This window comes from Drosophila subpulchrella, chromosome 3L (assembly GCF_014743375.2).
Source record: "Drosophila subpulchrella strain 33 F10 #4 breed RU33 chromosome 3L, RU_Dsub_v1.1 Primary Assembly, whole genome shotgun sequence".
NCBI classification, from domain to species: Eukaryota; Metazoa; Arthropoda; class Insecta; order Diptera; family Drosophilidae; genus Drosophila; species Drosophila subpulchrella.
This window is the reverse complement of record NC_050612.1, coordinates 8,938,848-8,952,284: the sequence shown is the minus strand read 5'-3', so window position 1 is coordinate 8,952,284 and position 13,437 is coordinate 8,938,848. Positions and strand designations below refer to the sequence as shown.

The following is a 13,437-nucleotide window of genomic DNA, read 5'->3' as shown; positions in this document are numbered from 1 at the left end:
AGCCGCAGAGGAACATCATCGGCAGCCTCAGCACATCAGCAGCATCAACATCACCATCACCATCGGATGCCAAAGAATCCCAGGGCCCCCGATTCCCCGATGGACTTTTTGTGGTTGGGACCGCTGCCTCTTTGAACTCGCCCATTGCATTTTTACTCTCATTCGGTTTGGGATTTCTGCTGCTGCGTCTATTTCATTTTCAATTAAATGGCGCTGCTGCACGCGCTTTTCAATTAATTTGGACGTGTAAACAGATTCATTTCGATTATTTCAACATCTGCCTTCTAATCTCGGCCGCAGCGCATTAGACGATTGCCCTCGTCCATCGAGACACGTTCAGTTTCCCTCGGCTATAATGAAAATTGCGGGGGCCCCGACCACTTTGCCCTATCTCAATTGAGGACCGCAGGGTTGTTCGTGGGGGGGGTTGACGGCCTTTACCCACTATATCTTTGCGGATCCGACACCCATTTAACGTTGCAAAATTCGTGTCGCCGGTTTAAAGATTTTTGGCAACACCAACGATTTCGGCTAATTATTGCAAATTATCGTCAGTGAACAGATGAAATGCTGTTGAACCCAACATTTGTATACCCATCGACCTTAAAAATGTTTATGATACAGTAACTCAATAAATAAGTGATTTTTTAATATTCTAAATATATACGGTTAAGAAATTGCTTTTAATATACCATTTAATATTAAAAAATAATTAAAAAGTTCAATTTCTAAAATACCTAAACATTTAGTTAACCTTTTATGAACTTAAATGATTGTTGTGGAATTTCCTCTTAAATATCCCCTCGAGAAATTTCTCTATGTAAAACACTTAAGATACGGCCTATTCCAAGTGGCGCCAATCCCTGCGAATGACAACTATCCGGGAATAAAAAATAATATTATTACATTTCCCAGCGCCCGCCCAATGTGAAGAATTGGCGAGCGAGCGAGAGGGAGTGCGGAAGAAAGACAGACAGTCTCGGCTAATTGTTTTCGCTCAGTGAAATGGAATGCCAAACACACAAATAGCCAACAATGTGCAAAACAAGCAAACGGAGACACTCAGCCGGAGGAGACTGGATGATCGTGTGGATGGGTCTATGGATCTTCTCTGGAACGGAGTCGCCATGTGTACTTTGTTCGCCGCCGATTCCAGAAAAGTGCTGCACTTCTGACAGCGTTATTATGCCGTCTCAATTAGGATAGTACAGGGGCTGGAGATCAGGAGGATCGGGGGGTCAGAAGCAGGATGCGCTGTAATGCGCCTGTCTGTCAGTAGCCACGGCCCATAAAGCACGTCCAGGAAAGCCATCCACTCACAGAGTATTTAGACTGTGACCCCAGATGATTTAAAGTGGCGACTGAATATTCGCGTGCCAGACTAATGATTTATTTTTAAATGTCTCTCTAGTTTGCTCTGTAAAATTTGTCGAAAATCCGTACGCCAAACTAAAATGTAAAAAAACCAACGGATCTCATTTACATTGGAAAATAAATAAGGCATATAGAAAATTCAAAAATACATTACATAACAAACAAGGGCCTATTCACAAGTTTCCCATCCAATATTATCACAATTTTAGAAAGCTTTAAATATTAAATTAAAAATTATCAACTTTCAAAAATCAAATTAATTATATTATTTTAGAAACGAAAACATTATTTAACTGTCTTATTTTGCATCTACATATATAAATATTCACTGAACTGACCAACTAATACGCCCCTTTTTCCCAAGCAAAAACCACTTATACTCCTAAGCCGATTCTATATTTAAAGCCAAACGTGTTATCATATGGAAGGGCTACCAATTCACGAATATAAACAATTTTACCAAGTCTTGAAGGACCTAACCAACTGCCAAGCTGCTATCCTACTTGGTCTAGTCCTTTTTATACCCGGCGTCGATTTGTATTTCGTTAGCTTTCGTGATTTCTTCCTTGATTAGCTTTCGGATCTTCAGGTTGATCAGTTGTGTTCTGTGATTCCGTTTTCATATCCGGTTCGGATATCAAGCTGCCGTCATGTCCAAGGCCAGCCACAAGACCCAGGTCATGGGTTTCCGGCACGAACGGATCCCAACTTGGGGCCTTGGCCGGATACTTGTCTATTGCATCTCGCATGGCCCGCATCCCCAGCTCAAGGGCGCAGCTCATGGAGTTCCTTTCGGGTGGTTCGCGGGTAAGGGGTCCGTTAAAATGCACATAGATATCCCCCTGGGCGGTCAAATCCAGTCCGTAGGTGGTCAGATCCTCACCGAAGACCAGTTGCGTGGCTCCCGGATCCGTGTGAGTACTTCTCATGGCAGACAGGAGTCCTATCATCCCAAACCGATCGCTCAGCATGGTGGCCGGAATATTGGTGAAATTTCCATCAGCTGTACTCCGGATTCCTGCCGCATGTGACGTTCTAGGAGAAGAGGACGAATCCGGTCCCTGTAACACTAATCCGTAGGACGGTTGACCAAAAATATCGGAAAACGTGGGCACCGGCGGCTGGCGATCATAGAGTTCCGGAAAGAGTTTGTAATCGGACTCGATTCCAGAATCTATGCTCGAAGTGGAGGCGATTTCCGGTGGCTCTTCGCTGGGCGGTTCCGGAGGGGGCGGTGGGCGTGGCGGCTCCACTTTCGGACGATTGGCAGTGTTTTCCTGGTTCTTCTTCCTTATCGCTATTGAGGGATTCACCTTGCAACGGGGACGTCGACGCCGCGGCATTCTTAATTTTTTATCAAAAAATATCCTTTCCGTGTAAGTGTGAGTGTGGGTGACTGTTGGGTGGCAGTTGGGTTTGTGGGTATGGTTGTTGAGTGACTGTGGGTGGATAATCTCAGACTCAGATAACTTGAATAAAAATCCTGATCTCGAAACCTTTAGAGAAGCGCCTAGCACAGCCTTCCTTTCTGCTACACTACAAAAATTTGGATATGCTTTGATAAGTGATTCAAATAAAACTTGATCGTAAGTAATCACAGAATCACATTTATTTGGCTGCAAACTCTAAATACATTTAAACTCCACTCCAACACCTTTCTGAAAGGGACCCCAAAACTGGACTTCTAAATTCCATAACTCGAGTTATTTAATCCTGATTTAGACGTGGGATACCTCTATAGGTTTTTTGGTTAAATTCTCTACAAATCTGTACTAAAATTTGTATTTTTAACGATGGTCAAAATTTTAGACCATTTTCATGTTCGATTTTTTCGTAATTCCAATAGCTTTCAGAATGGGACGCCAAAACCGCACTTGTAAATTCCATAACTTGAGTTATGGTATTCAGATTAAGACGTGGGATGCCTTCTTAAATTTGTAGCGGAATTCTCTAATGGACTACATTTAAATTGGTATATTTAACGATGGTCAACATTTTAGGCCATTTTCATGTTCGATTTTTTCGTAATTGGTTTCAGAATAAAACCCTAAAACTGCACTTATAGATTCCATAACTTGAGTTATGGGATCCCGACTTAGACGTGGGATACCTCTTTAAATTTGTGGTTGAATTTTCTAATAATCTAGAATAAAATTGTTTTTTAATAAGGAAACAACATTTGTGGTCATTAAATATAAGCTTGTTCCTTTTTTTTCACTCCTGTTTCCGATCCCCCGTACCATCCCCCAATTTTTCAGTTTGAAACAAATTGCATGAATATTCACACTTTGTTAATTAATTAGGTGGTGCGTGCTCCGCGGCTCTCACCGAAGAACTTTCAACTTTATGCGTGTCATAAATATTTACAACTTCCTCCTGGCCATAAAAATCCTCAATAAAGTACCAACTCCAACGAGAAAGCAAAGACTGCGTCAACGTGAAAGAAACAGAAATCATTTTGCTTTACTCTCAACATTTTTAGAAACATTCTAAATATAATTGGAGAAATGACTCGGGAGAAGATGCAGTGGAAAAAGTGGTGGGGAGGGGTGAAAACTTCTTGTTTGCCGGCCATAAATTGATCAGTTTATTAGATTCTGAGACCCGAAAAATATTTAATTGATTTATGCCCAATGAGTCAGAAGTCAGGCTAAAGTCATAAACTTGATGTCTGGGAACAAAAGGATATAATGAGTTGAACACGAAGGAGATTAGGTGAAAAGCGATGAAAGGAAGGGGGATGACAACCAAAATTAGTTGGTTGTATTGGGATTATAAGCTGGATATTAAGTTGTTATTAATTATCATGCAACCTTGGAAAAACCCATAGAAAAACCCCATATTTAAATGAGTCTGATAAAAATAATAAATCAATCAAGAGATACACATCTTAAGAACTGACTGCCAATACTCAGTAGCAATCATGAAATATGCCATACAATTTGTCAAATATCTTAAACAAAATTCCTCTAACAATTGTGCATACGCAAGTACTAACATAAATCAAATTAAATTCGTTTAAATCTCGCCATTTAGCCTGCCTTGCCAAAATAAATGCCGTTTATTCATGCATTTATTGGCTATTCAAACACTTAACCATTCGTTCATTCAGTAGCCACACCTCAACCATAATTTGAGCACTTTGTATGGATAGAAAACTAGAACAATCAACTAAGCGAAAATTCAGACCAAAAACCAGACAATGAGCAAATTTGTATTGGAATTGTTTATCAATGGAACTGGAGCTCGCCCAAACGAGAGCAAACTTTCAGATACATTTTATTTGCCATCTAATATTGTGTATATGTATGTATCTGCCAAATACTCGTGCATGAGGTAAGGCAACAAATTAGAAATAAACAAAATCCGTGGATGCGAAGAATTGCGAAAAAGACACAGAGCGAAGATACACAGATCGAGATACACACTATATAGTACGAGTACGTGTGTAGATACAGATACGGATAGTTGGCGCTGCATTAACTAGTACTTACATAACTGCGGTAGGACGACATTACGTTGCTTTTGGCAAGCGGTCCTCGTAGAACGTAGATTCAAAATTCGGTCACAATATGTTGTGGTCCCTTCAAAAATCGCACGTAGGTATAATTTATTTTGGGCCTGGCTGGGTAATCCAATCCGGCAGAGAATCGCGCGAGATCGAAACGGAGCAACTCGAACCACTGACGACAATTACGAAAACGTATCTGGCGGATGCACTCGGCGAACGCCTCTCAATTGCAATAGATGCAAAATAAATTAGATGCACTTACTGAAATCGCGCGCGTGCGACAAATTTCTACGGATCCTCAACGACACTCTCTGTATTCCCCTATTTTATTTTCATTTTATTTATTTCTTTGGTAAACTTTCATTCCGTTCCCTTTGTTTTTTCGCGCTCGGCGATATTCCGAGATCGGGATCGGCCGTGTGCCACTTTACATAATCCATCGGCACGCACCGGCCAGGTTGGGAATGGGATATATATGTGGTATACTGCAGTGAGTGCTATAGCCTATAGCGCCCCGATCTATTTGGGAATGCAGCCGGCAAATGCGACAGAATCGGACGCGATCGCGGCGCTTTATTTATGCGTTGATATTTTTCTTATTTTCCTATTTTCCCATTTTCCATCTACGTTTTCCTCACGACGGCGGACGCATCACTTTTGTTTTTATTTCAATTTACTTTGGGAGCAGGCACAACTTAAGCTGTTATTTATAAATTTAGCAACATTCACACACTCGCTGAAAGATTTTGTCGCATGCAAACGCGATTTTTGTTTTCAGTTCTCGATTTTTGGTAGCCCACAGGAAAATCGAATCGGTGCCGTGAAGAAAATCGTGTGCGACTCGGCGCGTTGTCAAAGGAAAACTGTCTGGCCGCTGTAAAAATATTTTCGTGCCGAGATTTTCCTCGCACCGAATTGCGTGAAAAGCTGAGCGGTGGAAAGTCTCCGCCTCTCTCTGACTTTGGCTGTGCGTGTATTTTCGGCAAGCGAGAGAATCGCTGAAGAAGCTCTCGGAGATTCTGCCGGCTCTCCTCCGTCAGTGATCGCTGCGTTTTTTAAATTGCAATAGAGAAATAAATAAAAGTTCTCAACATACCCTTAAAAAGGGTATACTACTTAAAATAAAACATAAATCGAACTGCCTTAAAAGATTATTGGCCAACTTGCCAAACGAATTTGGTAAACTCTCTCTTGAACGGACAATCTCTCCTTTGGGCGGACAGCTTTATGTTTTGTGACAAGCAATAAACTACAGACAATAAACTACTCATTATTATGTTTTATGAATAGTTAAACTCTTACATTATATCAAGTAAATTTAAAAAAATTTCTAAATACTTCAAAATGAAGTCTTTAGAGAACAAAGAAGCAAATTTACCTATTACAAATTTAGCATTTGTCTTTAAGACGTAACATAATTTTAAATATATTGTATACTAAATGTTATTTTCACAGACAAAGAAAATATTAATCGTAACAAAGAGCATTTAACTTCACGTCCCATCATCATATCATCTTTTCCCATTCCCGTGTGTATCTGGTCCGCATATATCTGACAGAAATCGGCCAGCCGGCTATATGTGCCAGCTTCTTGATTTCAACTACCGCAATGTAAGGAAATGCGTAAAAATTCTTGTAATGCTCATAAAATGCAACTCGAAAGTATTTTGCATCTATTTGGGCTGCTTCATTCCATCTCAGATATTTCGCTCTATTTTTAGTCGAATAATTTAATTGAAATATTTTTGTCATTGGTGACTAATCGATGAGTGGGCGCAGAATGGGAGGGGAGGGAACATGTACTGGGGTATCCAGAAAAAGACTTAAAAAAGTATGTATGATGCAAACGATAATTGTCACCTACAGATACAGATGCAGTCTGTCATGTTCCCATGAATGAAAGACAGCGAAAGGGAGGCCAACAGTTGACGGGGGTCTACAACCTGATGAGGTGTCCCCTCAGATTATACTTTTCACTACGAAGAAAAGGGAAAATTACAATTTGGCTCAACTAAACATATAAATTCCCTCAAAAATAGATTTATGTGCCGATTCGAGACAATACACTAGATGGTTGGTGAAATTAATAGGTAATGGTCTGTAAAATAGTCCAAGAAACTTTCAGATTATAATTATAGGAGGATATTTTTTACTCTTTAAGAATTCCGATTGACTTAAGCATTTTACATATTGTATTTAAAAAAAACACAACTCTTAGTTTAATTTAAAAAGAATCTTTTTGTTTTGTAAAATTAATATTTCATTGATTTGTATTTTATTTTATTGTTGTAATAAATTCATCAGTAATAATATATTATAATCGGTTACTACTATAATTATTTTATAAGATTACATCAATGTTTCATCCTTATAATATTTTTCCGAACTTGTATGCGCCATCCTTTTTATTTTCATTACTTTTTGTATATTCTCCCTGATTTAATTCCCCTAATAGCATGGGTTCCCCCTACTTACCAACTTACTTACCCTCTGCCCCCAGGCATTATTCGGTTCATTTGTGTATCACAGAATACCCGAGGAAACTATCACAGATATCATGCAGAAGACAACGTCACATATCGCATATTTGTTCTGGTTTTAAAAATAAAAATCTGTGTGCCACTTTTGCAGTTGCCACTGCTGCCGGCAGTCACCGGAAACGTGCGGCCAAAAAGATGACGTCTAAATACGAAATAAAACTGGCACTCGTTGGCTTTAGTAAAAACATTTAAACTAAATATGCGCAAAATGCCAAAAAGCATGCGAGGGAAATGGAATGCTCACGCTGCCTGCGCCATAAATCAGATAGAGATACTAAATTACCAGGGAGATAGGGTGAGGAAAATGGCCAAAGGCATCGGCTTCAATGGGCTAATAGCCCCCGGCAAAGTGGCTCGACACTTTGACGAAAGACACGCAGGGGCGGCGTCTTAACCCAATCTGACCGACAGATACAAATAGCTTTCAGCGCTGCATTAAAAAATATAAAAGATCCTCAACAGGCGTGCATTTCGCATGCTTTCCACAAATATTTTCCCAGTGCGTGCTGCCGGCAGAGACGCCAACGCAACTCAGAAAAAACTGAAAACTGAAAAACCCGAAACCCCAAAAACCAAATACCGAATGCAAACAAATCAAGAGGAACGGCGGTGGAAAACTAGAAACGGATTTTGGGCAGGCAATAAAAAGAAATACACCGACAGCCATAAAAGTCAGACCCGGCAATCCCCGGGAGCAACGGCGAGGTGCACCACGCAGTCGGTCAATCATGCTGCCCCACGCCACTCATCTGCAGAGAAAAAAAATATGGAAATACTAGTGAAAGCAAAAGCAATTCAATTTAAAACCATTTAAAAAAATATTACGTCAACCATCCTTACCGATGAAAAGATCTTATAAATAGAAGCCATACCATAAACAGTAAAGCAGTCTTAAAAACATATATGTATATTTTTTATGTCAAGTAAGAGTTTTTTTTTATTGAATTTTACTAAAGAATAAATTGTTCCAATTTTCTTGAATAGCACGATTTTTTCTTAGTGCTTGCCCAGGGCTCCTATGGGATGCGATCTCCTCGCCGAATGCTGCTCCATCTTCATCCGCATCCCAGTGGCCGATCTGTGGGTCTTTCAATCATTTCGTACGATTTTCAAATTGTAATTTACGAGTGTGTCTGCGGCCGTTTTGGAGGCGTGCCCTCAGCGACAGATTATGCAATGAAAAGATGCAAACTCTAGTTAATAAAACGAACAGAGGCGATGTTACTAGGGGGAGGCATTCGAAATGGGGGGAATTCGGGACCCGGGGGTCAGGGATCTGGGATAGGGGCGGCGCTTCGAGCAGATGCGATTTGTTTGCATGCACATTATATACAATAAAAGCCGAGAAAATTGATTTGTGGTCAGAGACTTTTGGGGGAAAGTTCCCATGAAGTAGCTCCCCCCAAATAAAAGATGCTAATGCTTACAGCAAACATTATAAAATTAATTATTATCGTTGGAATATTTTTAAATGTGTTCTTTATTACGCCTTTAACCTAAATACACATTTTTTAGCTAATTATCAAACGCCTTCTTTTTAACACATTGCTCTTTTGGAATTCAGATTTCACAGGTGGTTTGCTTAGCCAGTTCATAAAAGTATATACACAAATTTGTTTATATTTATATGGCTGTGATACATTAAACATATTTTGACTTCTTCCTATTTAAGTTGCCATGTCACAGCTAAATACAAAAGGCTCCTATTTGCAGTTAATAGTTTTTGGTTTATGTTTTTGTTAATTTTCTTTTTTATTTACATCTCATTTTCCGCTCGGCTGTAGATGGATGGCTATTGCCACACATTCGTCTCACATTTTCCAGGCACCGATCTGCTCCGTTTCGGTGTGCTAATATTTAATTTAAATATTGTATTTTGCCGCGGCCTTTTGCTGTTGTTCTTAACCAACCTCACTGCGTGTTGCAATCTTCAAGCGGATTTGTTTGCTTTTTTCCGTCAAATATGTGGGGATGTGTTGTTGTTTAGGCTGCTCATAGCCCAGTGGACTGAGGATTTGATCGCCGTTTCAAGGTTGCCTTGCATGGAGCTGTTGCTAGAAGTGTGTGTCTGGGTCTCAAGTATTTCTCTGTGTTTCTTTCATGGGAATATTACGTATACGCATTGCGTATACGCAGAGGCAAGGGCGACGGCTAATGGGGATTATATTTTATTTAATAGATATGCTATAAGCAATTATTACATACTTGCTCAACTTGAATAACTAATTTTACAAAATAGTATTCCTTTTAAAGTATCTTTTCTTAAAACCCCCTTTATAAGTCCGCCCCTGAAGCGATCTATCTTAATCGGATGCAGCCTGTTGATTTTTGTTGATATTTTTATCGTAGTACTTAGAGGTAGCTTATGTCAGAAGCGCCGATAGCTATCTGAAGAGCCTTTTCTTGCTTCATTTCAAGTGGTTTATAATTCGATTTGGCAAGCACTGACAATTTCTGTAAGAATTTCTTGAAATTTGTTGCAAAACAAATTCAAACTAAACCAAACAAATTCAAAATATTCACCCGCCAAATACAAAAAGCTCTTTGGATACACCTTTTCAAAAATAGTTTAAAAAACTTTTGGCAAGTGTTGCCAGCTAAAATATCTACCCAATTTCTATATATAAATCCACCACAGAGACAAGCGAAAAATGCGACGAAAACAAAACGACAAGGTGGAAAGCAAAGAGATCGCTTAATGCGAAAATAAATTGAAAAGAGCTGGAGTAAATATTTAATTGTGAAATCGGGATCACCAGTTCCTAGGGTGTGAGCGCATTAATGTTCTTTAATTAATGATGAAAAATTAAGTTGACCTCTGCAGATTGCCGAAAATCATAACAATGGCCCTGCTGCTGGTGCACCTGCGGCGCCTCATTCTCCTGCTGACCGTCGTCTACCTGAGCGGAGCGGTATTCCGCCGCCTTCTCACCGAGCGGCACCACGCCCACATCCTCCAGGGAAATGGCTACATGGCCTTCGGACGCCTTCGAGGAGGCGGAGGATCCAAGGAACCCTACCACTTCCAATGGTGGGCCTACATCTATACCTGCTATGCCTACGCCGTCCTGGTCAACTACGTTAGCATGCGCCGACTGACCAACCTCATTGAGTTCTTTTTGAACTGAAGATCTAAATGGTTTGAATTAAAACAGTTTTGTTATGTTATGATGCTATCATTATTAAGTTTAAAAGAAATAACTAGAATGTTCTGAGAGATCAGAATCAATTTACTGATCTTATAAATAACAAAATATCTACATAGATCTACGTTACAAAATGGAATGACGCCCTCTATATGTTGAGCTTATGTCGAACCGCCATCTATGAATGAGCTTTGGGGAGGTTCGAGCATTGGCTAAAATCTTTTTTCCTTCATTTCGTGTTTTTCCTCCGGCTGTAGTGAAAGGAAACAAATGGGATTCATTGCAAAGAGACTTTCCAAAGTTGCTGACTCCTGGCGCAGGTGCCGCAATCTGTCGTTAATTCACTAATCCCACTAATGCCACGCCCCTGTCAGCGGCTTACTCATAATAATAACCCCCCTTTAAGGACTTTTATTCATAACCGAAATAAATAAAACACCCCTGAATCAGTAATTTGTAAACAATCAAAAATAATTCCGGAAACACACATAAATCTGTTTATTATGTACACTTATTCATTAAAAACCCAAAGATACAAATGTCTGATGACAACGCTGTTAAAATCGTTTACATTAAACACGACAAATATTTAGCGCAAACCTCACACACATTTAATTTTAATTAAAAACGTCAAATGTAATTTTTTCACCCACGACAATAATTAAATTTCGATTGCATTTAGCATCACGATCTGCAAATATTTTTGATGATTAATCGGTAAGACAAAAATAAAAAAACTTGATCAGCGAATATGAAATACTCTTTAGGTTCCAGGGAATTTTGTAACTTTTGAAACGTTTAAAATATTTATAAAAATATTATTGTTTATGAAGTTGTACTGATGGTCATAAAATCACCGTTTTATTAGGCTGACAAGTTGCATGTAGCGGTAATGAAACTCTGCCATGGAATATTTCTGTCAACAGCCCATTTCGTTGGTAAGATCAACATGCTATTGAAAGAGTAAATGTGTGGATACAATAATATAGTCTTAAGTATTGGTAGTAGTAGTTTTATTTTGGCTGTCTATTTATAAATGCAGAATCTATTCATAAACAGATTACGTTCTTCCTGAAATTCTTCTGTATTACTCAAGGAGAGCGGTGTTTTTATTTATTTAGTTAATATTGATATTGTACAAGCAATTCATTATACCTTTTTGAGCACACCTCTTGCTCTAGATCGGCTCTGAATATTATAGAATATTTCACGCCTTCGTGCACCCACCAGCCCATATATCTTGTACAGAATATATCTTAGCATGTTTGCCGTATTTTTCATCCGAATGAGTCAGATATGTGCGCCACGTCACAGCCCGATGTCGAAGCTATATGGCTATAAGGCCAACGGATAGTGGGTGCCATCGGGATCGGGACATGCAAAATCCCAGATTTGTCAACGGCACATTTCCACTGGTCATACAATGGCTATTGACATTATGAGGGCAGCGTTTGTGATTCATCAGCCAGATGATTGGAAGTTGTCAGCGCCAAGTGGCGAGAAGGAAAGTGGAAAATTCGCGAAAACCCCAGAACCGGGAAGCAAAGTGGTCGCTTTTCCAGGGAACTGCCTTTGTTCTTTCGCTTCGAATGCATTAGGGTTCTATTTATACCATGCGATGGCTGGGAATTTTCACCACCACCCACCTAGAAGTTGAAGCCGCCGATGGCGCCCACTTGAGCCCATCCGGCAGCCACTCCACTCCTGGGAAAGGCCAAAGAGGAGTATCTTGCAGAAAGTGGCTGCTCGTCAAGTAGGCGCACACACTCTATAAAGCTGAAGTCGATCTATATATAACTGCATAGCAGCGGGCCCCGCGATGTGTGCGTGTGTATCTGTGATCATAACAATTTTGACCTAATTTTGTATAGCTGGCACACGAAACATGAAAGAAATAGAAGACACCCAACGGACGCTGAGTGATTTCTGTCTTGAGGTGGAGGTAGGAAAAATGGGATTCAGAGTGGGAATGGTGATGGGGATGGGGAACTGGGATCCTGTCCCCATCACTGACCTCAGTGCAGCTGTAAAATGATGGGCAATGGGCCGGAAAACTCACACAGACACCTGGCAAGCAGGCATCAGCGGAGATTTGCCCATTCCGAACCCAAATCGTGATGAGAATGGGATTTTTTTTTCGACTTGACTAAAGGTGTCGTTGTCTGGCTTGGTTCTATTTTTGGCCGACTTATTTATCGGCGAACGGCTTGCTACATATTCGCCAGGTTATTTTTAAATTATTACACATTCCAAAATGTGGCAAACACACAAAATGTTAAATATTATTCTACGGCTGCCTGGCGCGCACTTATATATATATGTTCAGAGAGTAGCGGCAACATTGTATGTGTGGATGCATAAAATAAATAAAGTTATGGCTAGGCAGAGCTAAGTATCTACAAGATACCGATGCGAACGGAGCAAAAAACTGCTCTTATATACAAGGATGGTTAGCCCATCTAGACCTCTGGTTGTGTGTGTTGGCCTCAGGTGAAATGTGTGTGGAAAATGAACACGATTATGAGCAAGCCGAAAAGAAAGGCAGAAATAACATGAAATTCGGTTGCTAAAAATAAGCGAAAAATCATTTTTAAGTATAGTGAGGAGAGTGTGTTTGTGTGTGGAGCACAGGTGGAGGAAACCGCTCGAAAATGAACATTTTCACTCAAAAAGCTTCGGCTCCTTTGGACAACTGAGCCAAAATCCCACTCGAAATGTAACAAAATTATTTACAAAATATACATTTACTATGGGCACATGGAGCGCCTCGTCAGTTGCCAAAATATACGTATTATTAGACAGTCATCTATGTGACCATTGAACAACAATTGTTAGATGACAACGCATTGTCTGTGGTTGAGCAGAC

The 13,437-nt window shown here is 39.9% G+C and overlaps 3 protein-coding genes across 6 annotated transcripts in view; 1 reads left to right on the top strand and 2 right to left on the bottom strand.

Annotated features, from left to right (window-relative positions):
* The window catches only part of LOC119555163 (FH1/FH2 domain-containing protein 3), a 42,057-nt gene extending 36,970 nt beyond the window's left edge, over nucleotides 1-5,087 (bottom strand). Inside the window, exon 1 of one of the 4 annotated variants that reach the window (XR_005219864.1) lies at nucleotides 4,869-5,078. Coding sequence is in view for 3 of the 4 variants with exons in the window: in XM_037866393.1 (XP_037722321.1) it covers nucleotides 4,869-4,889 (21 nt within the window). In the remaining variant the exon portion in view is untranslated. Of the gene's footprint in view, nucleotides 1-4,868 lie in introns of all 4 variants that reach the window. The other 3 variants (XM_037866393.1, XM_037866392.1, XM_037866391.1) reach the window with 3 other exon arrangements.
* LOC119555165 lies at nucleotides 1,752-2,905 on the bottom strand. The gene is made up of 2 exons (XM_037866397.1): nucleotides 2,870-2,905; nucleotides 1,752-2,813 (listed from the first exon to the last, which is right to left on the bottom strand). The coding sequence occupies exon 2, from the start codon at nucleotides 2,715-2,717 to the stop codon at nucleotides 1,920-1,922; it is 798 nt and encodes a 265-aa protein (XP_037722325.1). The 5' UTR covers nucleotides 2,718-2,813; nucleotides 2,870-2,905; the 3' UTR covers nucleotides 1,752-1,919.
* A 4,982-nt stretch (nucleotides 5,088-10,069) lies between the features above and the next one.
* LOC119553830 lies at nucleotides 10,070-10,705 on the top strand. The gene is made up of 2 exons (XM_037864463.1): nucleotides 10,070-10,194; nucleotides 10,250-10,705. The coding sequence occupies exon 2, from the start codon at nucleotides 10,269-10,271 to the stop codon at nucleotides 10,551-10,553; it is 285 nt and encodes a 94-aa protein (XP_037720391.1). The 5' UTR covers nucleotides 10,070-10,194; nucleotides 10,250-10,268; the 3' UTR covers nucleotides 10,554-10,705.
* The last annotated feature ends 2,732 nt before the right edge of the window (nucleotides 10,706-13,437 follow it).